This window comes from Cydia fagiglandana, chromosome Z, assembly GCF_963556715.1.
Source record: "Cydia fagiglandana chromosome Z, ilCydFagi1.1, whole genome shotgun sequence".
In the NCBI taxonomy this organism is placed as follows: domain Eukaryota; kingdom Metazoa; phylum Arthropoda; class Insecta; order Lepidoptera; family Tortricidae; genus Cydia; species Cydia fagiglandana.
The window spans coordinates 13,427,563-13,441,999 of record NC_085959.1 but is presented as its reverse complement, the minus strand read 5'-3'; the positions used below and the strand labels follow the sequence as shown (position 1 = coordinate 13,441,999).

Sequence of the window (14,437 nt, the reverse complement as noted above, 5' to 3'; positions counted from 1 at the left end):
AACCTGTCAATTTTGACATTTGCGCGATTCTGGAGATACTCTTGAACGATTTCCTCAGGATATGACTTAGAGATCCAATTCACATCTAATAGATATCTTACGCTATCTAACGTAAAAGTGACATTGGTTGCCCGAATTGCGCTGCAAAAGAGAACTAGTTGATATCTAAACTATAACGTATCTAGAATGGATCTAGTACGTGTCGTCTCTTGTGAATATCTTGAAGTTCGAATACGGCAGTCAGTAGGCTAGGTAATGCCTAGACCTAGAGCGATGAGCTACACGCAGGGATGCCAACTTAGTGGTTTTACCACTAAATTTAGGGGGAAACAAACCAGCTAGGGGTTTTTTTAGGGGCCAAATATTTTTAGTGGCTTTTTTAGGGTTTTTTTTTAGAGTAGAAAAGTGCGGCATATTTGAAAAAATGTAGGCGGCAAGGGATATCGTCTCATAGAAAATTTGAATTTCGCGCCTTTTTCTACTGACAAGATTTTTTTGACCATCTTTGACCGTCTATAACGTTCATATGTATGATCATTAAAATGTCGAACCGGTTGAAAATCATAATAATGTAGAACATTATTATGATTTTAATTTTAGAAAATCTATAATAATTTATTTTATTTTTTATTTAGTGGGTTTTCCAAAATAATAGTACAGTTTTAGGGGTTTTTAAGTTGAGCTCAGAGGTTAAAAAAAAATGGAGTTGGCAACCCTGGCTACACGTGTACTACCCTATACTCTGTGTATCTTTAGGTATTTAAATAAAAGTTAACAAAATCTACCCTCAAATGGCTCCTTAAGTCACTTGAGGGTAAGTAGATGAAAACATTACATGACCAAATAATGTAGGTTATAGTCAGGTCGTTCAGTGGCCCAGGCGATTTTCTATTTTATCGGTTAGCCAATAAACGTTATAAACTACCCGAGAACGTACAAATTGTTAGTGTTTTTTTTATACCTAATGACGCATACATAGGTACTAACAACTAAAACAACAAAAGTACCTCCATATTATACTTGACTATGGAATTCTCGGCCTCGACATTGATAGAGTAGGTATATACCTACACCTTACGCTCGTCCCCTAACTCTATCAAGATACTCCTTAAACTATAGTATTTATTTTTTTACATAATACTAAATATCCAATAATACTGATTCGATCACAGAGATCGGTATGAAGAATTTAATTCCATTTATTTCAAACACAATGTATCGAATCTGACCCTGACACACCATGGAACTCATGTGAGTTGACCTTTATTTGCCACGAAACCTTGCAAAACACATGACAAATGACGATAGTGAACTAAATAGAAGTTCCACCAACACCGTCGACGCTGCTGTATGTGTCCCATCCCATCAACATTATCTTACGAAGGCCGATGACATCGTAAAGTGATATGTACCTACATTAGTTATACAGTCACCTGACCGTACAAGTCTGAGGGGCTACCGCCAAAACCGAAATTCTCAAATTGCGGGGATCTTTCTCTTTTACTCCAATGAAGGCGTAATTAGAGTGACAGAGAAAAATGCCCGCAATTTGCGAATTTCGATGTAAATAAAATACTTTTGTGGTGAGGCGTAACGTAACGGCGCGAAAAGATATGTGACGTTCGACGGCAAAAGGTACCATATGGCGGCTGGCGCTTACGCTATTATTAACGCCGCTTAAATATTCGGCAATGGTACCTTCTGCCGTGGAATGTCACATATTTATCTTTACTATTTCATATCTAGTGAATCTCTAAATCATTTCCCGAATCGCGCCGTAAGTCTATAGTGATTTAGTCGTGTACTATAAAACTTAAACTAAACCATGCTAAGCCATTCATACTATAAATTCAGATAAGCTATCCTCTAACTAAAGCTCTTCCATTGGGTCCTTACTAGGTACCTACTCTTACTTAATCTAGAGTAAACAACCCATTTCTTAACTCCCAGAAGAAGTGCTCACCATCCTCTTGCTGTTTCCTAGACTGAGGAACAGATGACTACGTCTGCTAGATAAGATATACTTATATAACTTTCAAAATTTAGGTTTCCTTTAGCTTTAGAGCCTAGTATGTTTCTTCAAATCAGCACGATCCAGGCCTCTTCCGAGTCAATGTTCCCTAATGAAGTAATGACTGTCTTTTTTTAGCCTAGTTAAGTGTCTCACTGCTGGGCAAAGGCCCCTCCTTTCCCCCACTCAAACCGCCCGTTTGTACGTTCCCGCCAATCCGGATTAAATGCGTCCAAGTCGTCCCGCCATCTCCTTTTTGGTCTGCCTGCAGCCCGGCCAGCGCTATCTATGGTGTCCGTGGGTGCCACTCGGTAACCATTTTGGCCCACCTTTCAGGGTGCATGATGACAATGAATGACTATATAATGTTTAATTTAATCGTAGGGCTCCAACCATGACGACAGCAAGCGTGTTGCTGACGGTGAGCACGTGGAGCTGCAGCGGGGACAAGTGCGAGCGCGAGGTGGTGGGGCGTGCGGCGCGATCCGTGGCGGCCGTGGCGGCGCGCGAGCTGCGCGAGACGCCCGCCACCAGGGAGCAGGCGCTGCGGCTCATGAGGGAGTGGCTCCGGCAGAACAAGGACGTCGCCAACGTTCGACAAGGTATCAAGCTACCGCTTTCGCGCATCGTACCATCGCCCGCACTGTTAACTGTACAGTTAGGAGTGTTGTTTGTACCTACCAGACGGTCAGCCAGCTGGTAACCGTGAAGTTGTCGAAACTGATACATTGTCAGGTACAACCATAACAATTTAAGCTGGGTACACCGTTTATAGGCATCATTATATTTCTCTCTATCATGACCGGTCGAGCCATTCCTTCTCAGTCCTTCTATTCAGAATATATTTAAGCCGATTCCAAGGGTGCTCATTTCAAATCAGGAAAATTCTTGGTAGAGAATTCAGTGTATTCCCATTTGTCCCCGCCCCATCAGACCGCCGCCATACATGAGGCAGGGACAAGTGGAAATTATTTAGGTAGGATATGAAAACACCCATTCCCACCTGTGCCCGGCGGGGACTGGGAGTTTCACCACATAAAGACAAATCTGAAGTATTTATAAAGTCCCACACTGCACGTCTTATTTAATTAACGAAATAAAGTTTTCCAACACTAAATTTCCCACCTGTCTTCTTTACAAAGGAAATCCTTTGTTTACCCTAGAATTTGCTTGCTGCAAACTTCGTCCGCAAAGTTTTAAAACCTCCTTTTGATACCTGAATCTACTTGAAGAGTGCTAAAGGAAAATCTAGGTTCCTACTGACCTTCGTCTATTTGTGCATTGCAATATTATGTAAGTAGGTACCTACATACAGTAAGGTACTACGTTTGGTTTTATGTAACTACACTACCTATGCGACTAATAGCGGTTTATGTTAGCGCTCCCGTACAAGCGCTCCCATTTCCGAACGACCGTCAGCCAAAGTGTCCCTTTCAGTTGGGGCTTTTGTATAACCCGGATGTTCTCCTCTACAGGTCGCAGTTCTTTGAATGTGAGCAGGTTCGATGATTAAATGTGTACTTATTATATTTTTGTCGATTCAATTATTGGAAAATTTTCAATTTGCCTAAAGAATCTTAGTTCAGTGATTGTTTTTACTTAGTAAGCTGAAATTTATTATGAGCGTTAATATATCACTCTGACAGATGGGTAGAAAAGAATAATTTTAGACATCTCCTACATGTGTGGAGTGATGAAGAATTTTCCACAGTATGCTCTTGCCCGGTTTTTTACTTATTTGTTTATTTCAGATGAATCTTTCTTACTGCGATTCCTGAGACAGAAAAAATACAGCATACCCATGGCACAACAAACACTTTTAAAATATCTGAACCTGCGCAAGTTATACCCGGAAGGCTTCTCGCAATTAGACTGTGAAGACGCAAACATAAAAGACATTATACGCAATGGGTAAGTTTAGTGAAACAAATCTAGATGAAAATCTATTTTTCTACTTGTGAATTTATCATATGGCTTTAAATTAATGATATGTCAGTATAACTGCTATTGTAAGTAATTCTAAATGTCAGCTGGGTGTATTAAAATTATCTTCGTGCATAGATTGATTATTGTCTGGATCGGAGCATCTAACGATTATTCAAATGAACTAAGTTATTTACTAGCTGTTTTGTGTTTATTCAAAATAATGTATTGAGTAAATGAATTAGCTATAATACTTAATTGGATAAAGCGTTCCACTACCCATGCATGGAGCCACATCTGACGTACCTGACTAACGAGGCTTGCCACAATTATTCGACGCATTTGAGTTTAAAGGTAGTCCAATAGCAAATGACTGACGAAATATGTACGGTGTCTACCTGAATACTTTAAATAATATATTAGAGCTGCTAATGGATTGTTTCTTGAAATAGATGTATTTGGAGTTTACAATATTTACGTAAGCACTTCAGATAGATCAGATCAGTATTGTAATATTTATACAAGCCAATAAGTCACGAATGTTACACATTTGTATCAACAAACGACGGATTTCTATCCTAGCGCGTCTAAAGCTCACGTGCGGCGTTACGTAGCTTACGCAAATATGAGTACTAACCAGTAATTAACCTAAAAACAATTTCAAATTTCAACATAGTTTCCTAATTTATAGGTACATAATGGTGTCTCCGGTGCGCGACAGCATGGGTCGACGGGTCATAGTCTACAGCATAAGTAAGATTTCTATTGCATCATCGAGATAACATTTGTGTATGAGATTGCTCTCTCTTTGCAATGGGATTTCCTTATTGTTTGTCGCTCATGAATATTTAAGGGGGTATTGTGTGAGTGAGATCAGTGATCATTGACACTGAAGGTCGTTGCATTAGTGGGGCCTAAAACGGATTGGGAACGAGGTTTAGTGAGTGTTACTCCATATTGTCTAGTCTGCAGTAAGTACCCACCTATAATAAAAAGTAATGGCCATACCTAACGAGGACACTTTGAGAGTTTCAGGCTCTATTAAGACTGTAAATTTGTTGTTGATTTTTACAATGATTAGGAAAATAAACTTTCCTTCTTCCTCGCGTTATCCCGGCGTTTTGCCGGGAGACTGAGATACGCTTGACAAGTAATCCCATGAATTAACGTAGGCACTAGTTTTTACGAAAGCGACTGCCACCTGACCTTCCAAGCCAGAGGGATATCTACGCCTTATTGAAATTAGTCCGGTTTCCCCGCCATTTTTCCTTCACCGAAAAGCTAGCAATGGGTAAATTTTAAATGATATGTCGAACATAAGTTCGGAAAAGCACATTGGTATTACGACTCGGGGTTTGAACCCGCGACCTCCGGATTGAAAGTCGCACGCTCTTACCGCTAGGCCACCAGCGCTTACATACAAAAACGGCCAAGTGCGAGTCGGACTCGCGTTTCTAGGGTTCCGTACATAAGCCCGACTCACGCTTGACTGCACTTTTCTAATAGGTTTTCCTGTCATCTGTAGGTAAAGAACTATTTTGTGTATTTTTTACAACCCAGTAGTTTCGGAGATAAAGGGGGGGGGGGGGGGGGGGGGTGGTCATGTTTTGGCTATTTTCTTAAATAACTCCGAACCTATGTTTTTTAAAAATATAAAAAAAATGTCCATCTTTGGGTCACTAATTTACATATGTGTACCAAATTTCAACTTAATTGGTCTAGTAGTTTCCGAGAAAATAGGCTGTGACAGACGGACAGACAGACAGACGCACGAGTGATCCTATAAGGGTTCCGTTTTTTTCCTTTTGAGGTACGGAACCCTAAAAACAAACAAACTGACCTTTTTCCTAGCCCAACGATAGTACTGTGATTAATTTATTAATAATACCTAAAAGTCAAGCTTATTTAATATCCTACGATTATAGGCACAGTTTCAGCTAGACAGAACACATTATAGTAACAGCACCAGTCATGGGACATTTAAGAGGAAATTTGGAGTATTTATGATATTTCCCGTATACATGTAAATGGTCTACCGTTTAGCGTGTTATAAGATGAAAGTCCTATCCATCTTTCATGTTTTAGGCGTGTTGTATGAAAGATACAGCAATTAGTTTCCACATATTTAACAAATTAAAACTATGCTTTTTTTCTCCAGTCATGGACACCAAAGCTCCAGTAATGGGCCCCCGGTAATGGACGTGGATCCAGTAATGGGCCCCCTATAATGGACATTGCTCTATCAGTATAAAATATTGAAATGGGGAATAAGTTACGGCAAAAAAAAACAATTTTTGGTATAAGCTTTTATCGCTGAATGTATTTTTCTTTCCACAGCCAATTATTATTGTATTAGATCCATCGAGACAATTCTAATATACCCAAAGACAATTAGTTAGGGTTTATTGCGATAAAGTTCCCATGGCCACCTCCTGTCTCCATCATCAGATTAGTTCCATGTTATCATAATATTGCATTATAATCCGATTTGCATACTTAATTACGTACTTACACAAAATTTCAACTGAATCGGAAATCGAAAAGTGGCTCAAATTCAGCTACCAAGATTGGACCCACACTAACTAACGGGGCAAGTTAAATAAAAGTTTGGAAAAACGATATTAATTTATCCGAAGTCCGAGAATACCTCCTGATTGACATATTTCGTAACTACATTTTACTTCTGTATTGTTTAAACATGAAATTATGGCATGGCAAGCATCATTCTGTCAATTGTCCCATCATAGGAGGTACGCAGTTTTACAGCTCCAATAATGGGATTGGGCCAAATACCACTATTTTTTTACATCTGTGGAGTCACAACATAGTGTGTTGTATACCTTATCAAATGCAACTAACAAAACACATTCTAGTTTTCATCAAGTATTAATTAATTGAAATTTAATAAATTAACTCACCTCTCTTAGCGAAGTTGTTAAGAATTCGTTGTGGTATTTTTTTTCAGTGACACGACAACTTTTGGGTTGACGCCAATTTCTTAATAAGCAACCAAATTTAATGAAACTTCAAACTGAAACAGCTCTAGGACTCTTATTTATGATAATATACAGCCAGTGTTTATAAACTACTTTTAGATACTTATTGTAGAGGAATTATGTTTTTTTGTCCCATTACTGGTTCCACGTCCATTATAGGGTATACTATAGATATGTAAAGCACAAATTTATCTAGACTTATATACTTGTATATAAGTATATAATTTTATCTACTTACCTACTCGTACTTCAAAAATCACTAAAAAAAGAACGATTAATTTTCAAATTATAAGTAAATAAATATGTTTAACATTATCATAGCAAGTGTAATTGGTGTAAACCGTTCTTGTTAGGGTTCCGTACCCAAAGGGTAAAACGGGACCCTATTACTAAGACTTCGCTGTCCGTCCGTCCGTCCGTCCGTCCGTCCGTCTGTCACCAGGCTGTATCTCACGAACCGTGATAGCTAGACAGTTGAAATTTTCACAGATGATGACAACATATAACTATAACAACAAATACTAAAAACGGAATAAAATAAAGATTTAAATGGGGCTCCCATACAACAAACGTGATTTTTGACCAAAGTTAAGCAACGTCGGGAGTGGTCAGTACTTGGATGGGTGACCGTTTTTTTTTGCTGTTTTTGTTTTTTTTGCATTGTGGTACGGAACCCTTCGTGCGCGAGTCCGACTCGCACTTGCCCGGTTTTAAATAAATATAAATAGGTATGCTGAGTATGTCTGGCGAAACATTTAAGTAACGCCTACCTGTATATAATAAAACGGAGGAGGCTACATTTTTAACGCAATAATACTTAAATGTTAGTTCTTTCTCTGGGTAATGTTAGAGACATTTATTTTAATTAAGGAGTTCTAGAGGCAATCGTATGAATCGTATCGACATATTTTCCGCTATGACGCAGAGGAAATATTGGCATCTCGGCGATCTCAATACTTAACCGCGTATTTTATAATAACCGTCTTCATGTGCGTCATAAAAATTAGTTCCAGTTCACAAGATTTAGAGACGTTTCTAAGATTTCTGTATCGCAAGTAATAGTAAAATTACAGATTCACACAGATCACAGATTTCTTGTTACGATTAATACAGATATTTCTGTCATGCTCTCCTGCAACCCCACATTGCGTTTTATGAAGATTTAGTACACAATTGGCCCTGAATTTGTACTTATATATGTAAGTACTAGAAAAAATTAGTTACCTCTTTAGTTTGGGAGTACAAGCCTAATGAAGCTGGGGTTGCTATAGAGTAGTGTAGAACTGTAGAGCATCTCTACTGAATTCCACGATAAGATACAACTTTTCCAGCAATTAACACATTCACTGCCCCCGACGCACATCTGCGTTCACCGCCATACAAATTTGTTCCTAGGCCACGCCCCCTGGCAGTGAATGCGTTAAGAAACTGGAATATTTAGTACTCATGTTTTTATTCCCAAATAAGTAAATTTAAGCTAGTTTCATACCTCGTAGTTGCCAAAAACCTCAACAAAGCCAACTATCGGCATTGGTTTAAATTGGCTGTGCCGTGGTAAGTATCAAATCAACGCCCGAAATAAGCATAACAGTTACATAAATAGGTATATGAATAAGAATGCTCATGAAACGTACAAAATCGAGGTAACAATATAAGTTTCGTACTCATCGACTTCGGAAAGAAAAAATTACCTAGTAAGTTACCCTACGGAACCCTCCACTGAGCATGGTCGATAAAAAGCATGCGTGTTTCTGATTTCTTAGCGCCCCATTTGGTTCATTTAGTTTTGGGGCTTGATGACGTCGCATAGGGCTGCCGCTGGACAGGACTAACATGAAACAAATACAGGGTAATTTTTGGACCGTTAGCCATATTGTGCAGGTGATTAAGTAGGCCATACTTACTGAACAACTTTTTCAATGGGACCAACTCCGAAATCACAATTTTTTTTTGCTATTTCATACATTTTGGTCGAGTGGATGTCGACGTTTTCTATGGGAAGGCCAAATTTTTTTTTGGGATTTCGAGGTTGGTCCCATAGAGAAAGTTGTTCAGTATGGCCTACCTGATCACCTCGCACAATAATGGCTAACGGTCCAAAAAGGACCCTGTATATTGTTTTATCAATAGATAAATTCAACACGAGCAAGTACACATGCTGGGACATGTGCCGTGCGCACGCGCTGGTGTACGAGACGTGCCTGGAGGAGCCGGCAGACCAGGTGTGCGGGTTCACGCACGTCGGCGACGTCGGCGGCGCCAGCGCCGCGCACGTCACCGCCTGGAACCCGACGGACTTCGCGCGCCTCATCAAGTGGGGAGAGGTGAGTCGCGTGTCTGAGGACCTACCCACGTTCGACGTGTTGCCTCTCTGTTCCACTTGTAAATTCGTACGTTAGTGGGACAGGAAGGCAACACGTCGGACGTGGTTCGCGGTAGGCCCTCTGGAGACGAAGGACCAGTCCGCGTAGCCATCATGCCATCAAAGCCGTTTCCGAGATCCTTGTTCGATAATGTTTTTTTTTTGACATGACGCACGAAGATTTATGCAAATATTTTTATATGTGTATATAGTGGGTATTAGTGGCTACTCATGCATATTTTTTTTGTAGGTGTACCTCGGCGAATAGTGTAAAACATAATGAGAAGAAAAATAAAATGTTTTTTTTTATAATGAAGTATAAGGACATGATGCAGGTTAAACATATTCATTTTGTAGTCTATTTTATTGTTGTCAAATATAATTTTGTTTGGTTAATCTAACTTGAACGGTTTACAAAATATGACACTTTCAATGATACACTGATGGTGATGATTTTACATTATCCTGAATAACTCGAAAACAAAAGAAGATCGAGGATTGATATTAAGCATAGAGAGTTCTTAGGACCTGCCAGTACACCACCTGAAAGAATGACCAAATCCGTCGTTGGGGGCACTTCTTGTTCGCTTAGCCTGCTAGACCCTTTGCGTTGTTGAGAATTGAACGCCTGTGCATTTCATAACAACAAAACTTCTGAAGTGAATCAACTGAGTTCGTGTTTTAGGCAAGCCGCACCTAACTTATAATTATAATTCATTTAATCAAACACAAAGGTAATCCGCTTCATACTTCGTCAAAACACAAACGTAATCCGCACAAGCATCTTCATGAACTTATAATTGATAGGTAAAATTTCTTCAACCTAGAGATTGAGGCGTCATTGTTTGACGATAGCTCAAGAAAATGCATTAAAAGTTCATCACTCATTTAGACGGTGCGAGATTGCCAACTTGAACTACAGCCAATTTAATCGACTAAAATCGACTCACTCAAATCGATCAATATAACGAACTCGCATATGAATTCTAGCTAGTTAGCCATATTAAGGGCCCCCCCACATCTAGCGTCTTTCGAGCGTCGGCGTCTACAACTCTATGGCCGCTGCCGACGCAATGTCGACGCAACTGCGCAGCGACGTCATTTTCCATATCGCTGACCAGACGCCGACGCTCGAAAGACGCTAGATGTGCCGCCCTAATAGTTTTTGAAATTCTAAAAACTTTAATTGGTGGTTTTATTTTATTTGGTATGATTACAAATGTTTGTTTGTGGTTTTCAGCAATCTTTACCGATGCGACACAAAGAATGCCATTTGATAAATCTCCCGGCGACCGTGCGCTACGTCATCGACTTTGCAGTCAGCAGGGTACCTCCCAAAATGGCGGACAGACTGAAAGTAAGTACCTGGGTGAATCAACTATTTCTTGATGTTATACTGTCCCATTGGCTGTAGCACAGATTGTTACAAAAACTCTTGACTGCATCAAAAATTTATATTTGGTTAATTTAATTGTCTAAACTAGGATTTCCGTAATTAAAATAAAATATGCAACTTACTGTTTTATGTATTAACACCAACATATCTTGTTTATGTTATTTGTGTAGGTAGTAGATAATAGGTTAATAATTTATTAATATTAAATTGGCTCTCATTTTCACGGACATGTTTTGTTGGGATTGTTTTTGCCCGGAATAACGAGCTCTACAGTTTTTTCACGTCTATTTGCTAAGCCTTATTCGAGCATTACTTTCAGTATAAAATACAGCGCCTAAAAGCCACATAAAATGTATTTACAGATCCATCATAATCTGAAATCCTTGCACAAACAAATCGACACGGCTTGCCTGCCTGCAAGCTTCGGGGGCACCATACAGACGCAGGACATGATCGAGTACACCAAAATACTGCTGAGCGAGCAGAGGAAGAAGTTGCTCTCTCTGGATGACATGGAGATACTCAGCTCCCGGGGCATCATCACCTCTCGGAGTAAGGCCACGTCTAACGCTGACGCCGTCGAAGGCAGCTTTCGAAAACTAGAAATTGATTAAAACCTTAATTAAGACAGTAATTGTAACTTTTTATAAGTCTGATGCCTCATGTTACCGTTTGATGATTGGACTTCTTATTAGTAGGTACTGTAATCAATTTACAGAATATACGATAACGGGTCAGTTTGTGGAGGAGTCTGAATACTGAGTGAATTTAAGTCTAAGTATTACATTGAGATATTTAAAGTGGTCAAGAATTTCTTTTGGTATGTAGGTATTCTTCGACCATTTCAATCGGAACTATTAGCTACTTACGTTGTGCATGTATACGACACGACAAAAATACGATTAAACGTAGATTAATAATTTAGTTAAGAAAATCGGAAATGAATTCAATTTGATATAATTTTACACATACACTACCCAGTTTATTAAGTAACCATGTATAGGTACCACTCTTAGATGCAGAACTTTTATCTAGTATTTCAAAGCGTATTCTTAAGGGGCCCACAGATTACCAGTTTGTTGGACGATATCAGCCAGTCAGTTGTTCGGAACTCTTTTGCGTTTAACTGATAGGCTGATATCGTCCGGTAAACTGGTACCTAATCTGTGGGCCCCTATACTGTAGGAAGGAAACAAGCTTGTTTTTTGGACAAGAGTAGAGTTCATTCATGCAACATGAAGGGGCATAGCCATAGCCCTTTTTAACTTATTTTTGAAAGAAGTATTTTTTTAAGAGCAAAATTGGGACTATAAAACTATTACATACACGGTGGTCCATTATCTTCTTAATTCGACACCATTGCATGTCGCATTTGTCGTAAGTATGTACTTACTTAGAATAAGAACCTACGATTAATTATAATTATGACAAGGTAATGTAATGGATATTGAATAAAATGATTTTTTTAAATAAATATTCTTTATTTATTTGTTCTACAACTAAACGTTAACTATTTATTGTTACCAGATTTAAAAATGATGAGTTCAAATCGTCCGGACCATGTCAAAATGAGTATTTGTTTAATGTTTATACAATTACAATCATAACCCGCAAACGGGAACGAACTCTGGGCTATAACCGCGAAAATCGAAGTTCGCAAATTGCGGGCTTTTTTCTCTGTCACTCTAATTACGCCTTCACTGGAGTAAATAAAAGAGAAAGATCCCCGCAATTTGCGAATTTCGGTTTTGGCGGTAGCCCCTCAGAGTTCAACTTAAATCACCACCGATTCGATTATTTATTATTTTTGTGGCGTTGGGTGTTGTCTCGTTGCAGAACATGTCACAGTTTTAAATGCTGTAGTAGGTATACAAGTTATACATAAATGCTAATGTTATAATTATAACATATTTAGTATTTACCCAAATACACCCAAGAAAATGGAGGCGGTCGTCAATCAGGGCGGTCTTTGGTACCTATCCTGTGTCCTTCTTAAGTGTCAGCGATTTGGTCGGTTATTCACATCCCATGTCGATTAAAATTACCTATAAGTATTAAAATGTCCTACTCACTGCTTGCCTACTTTGTCATAAACTAAAATTTTTCTACAACTTTAATATATGTAGATCTATATTTTATATTCGTGCGTGAAGCTTATCTATAAAATGTGGATATGCCTCTAGTCACGTTTGTGATATCGCAATAATTAAATTGATAACGAAAAATTACAAAGTAAATTAATGGTTATTAAACTTATTAAACAACAACAAAAATTACCTACTACATAATTTAAATTACCTAATTATAGGTGAACCATAAGTGCGAATCTATCCGGACATTGCGATTTCTAGAAGATACATAAGACATACGTACCTACCAAGATGGCGTCTGCAAAATATTCCTAAATAGCCGGGTCCACACAGAGCAGACTAATAACTCCAAAATAGTCGCACTTGAGTTAAATATAACGCGTCTGATTTAAGCACAACCTTTAACGTTTAAACAGCCACACTCAACCTGCAGCCCGTGGCCCACCTGGTAATCCTGATATAAATACGAGTAGGTAACTATAAGTAAGGTCAATATGGGGAACCCCGTCATAGGGCAAGAACTCACATACGTATAGGTAGGTACGTCACTCACACAGTCAAAAAGGAAGAGTTGTTCTATCCACCTTCTGTTTCTCTGAGTCTGAGTCTGAGTTGACTCGTTGGGTGGATAACATTCGAAAAATCGAGACATTTCTAGATGAGATTAGCCCAGGACGGGGGTAAGTGGCGTACAGTCGCCATCAGATATATCGGAGCGGCTAAGGAGCTCACAAATATCTGAGCACGCCTCTATTGTCAAGGCGTTAGAGTGCGTGTTCAGATATTGTGAAACCTTGGCCGCTCCGATATATCTGATGGTGACTGTACACGAAGAGGCCTATGCTCAGCAGTGGGCGACTGGAGGCTAAAATGATTCCAAATTCCAAATTTTTCCAGATGATGATGATGAAGTGAAGTGTACAAACGAAGAGTTAAGAGTCCAGTATGCTTGGTTTAAAATATTCTGTCACTAAGTGCCACTGCATGGTGCACATCTCTCTAACCCGGGGTTAACCGGTTAAACCGTTAACCTAGTGTCAAAGCGTACTGGTAACCATGGTAAAGCTAGGTTTAACCGGTTAACCCCGGGTTAGTGAATGGTGCAAGTGGCCCTAGGCGTGCCTTCCTACACTAACTATTTACATTATAACAAAGTAACCGCCATAAGGTACCTTTTTCCGTAGAACGTCACAAATGTTGTTTACATGAGACCGGCAGTGTGTTCGCACGTGGAACTAAATTCCACATTTAACTTTGCAACTTTATAACAAGCGGAATCTTCCGGAATGCATTTAGTTCTACACATATCAATGCTAAACAGAGATAGGAGTACGTATATGTGTCTGACCCTGCGACCCTTTCGTCTAACACGCGGTGGCAACAGCTATCGTCAAATCCATTCCAGCCTTTCTAATACGATAAACCGTTTTTATTCAACACAGCAGAACCATTATAGGTATAATATTATTATAACACCATACTTAGTGTGCAATAAATTATTTAGTTTCATAAGCATCTAAAAGTTGAGAGGCCGAATCAAAAACAATACATATTAGAATTGCATAATTAGGTACATTTTTTGGTATTATTTGACAATTACTTTTCATTAGAAATACTCCCGCCATTTCACTGTTATTAATTATTTTGTGCGGTTAAGAA

The 14,437-nt window shown here is 39.0% G+C and overlaps 1 protein-coding gene across 1 annotated transcript in view; it reads left to right on the top strand.

The window, feature by feature from the left end:
* LOC134678686 (retinaldehyde-binding protein 1) overlaps positions 1–12,162 on the top strand; it is a 30,354-nt gene extending 18,192 nt beyond the window's left edge. Inside the window, exons 2-7 of the mRNA XM_063537340.1 lie at positions 2,396–2,613; positions 3,763–3,922; positions 4,626–4,687; positions 9,061–9,254; positions 10,533–10,649; positions 11,051–12,162. Of these exons, the coding sequence (XP_063393410.1) occupies positions 2,406–2,613; positions 3,763–3,922; positions 4,626–4,687; positions 9,061–9,254; positions 10,533–10,649; positions 11,051–11,302 (993 nt within the window). The 5' untranslated portion in view covers positions 2,396–2,405 and the 3' untranslated portion in view covers positions 11,303–12,162. The remainder of the gene's footprint in view (positions 1–2,395; positions 2,614–3,762; positions 3,923–4,625; positions 4,688–9,060; positions 9,255–10,532; positions 10,650–11,050) is intronic.
* Positions 12,163–14,437: the final 2,275 nt, after the last annotated feature.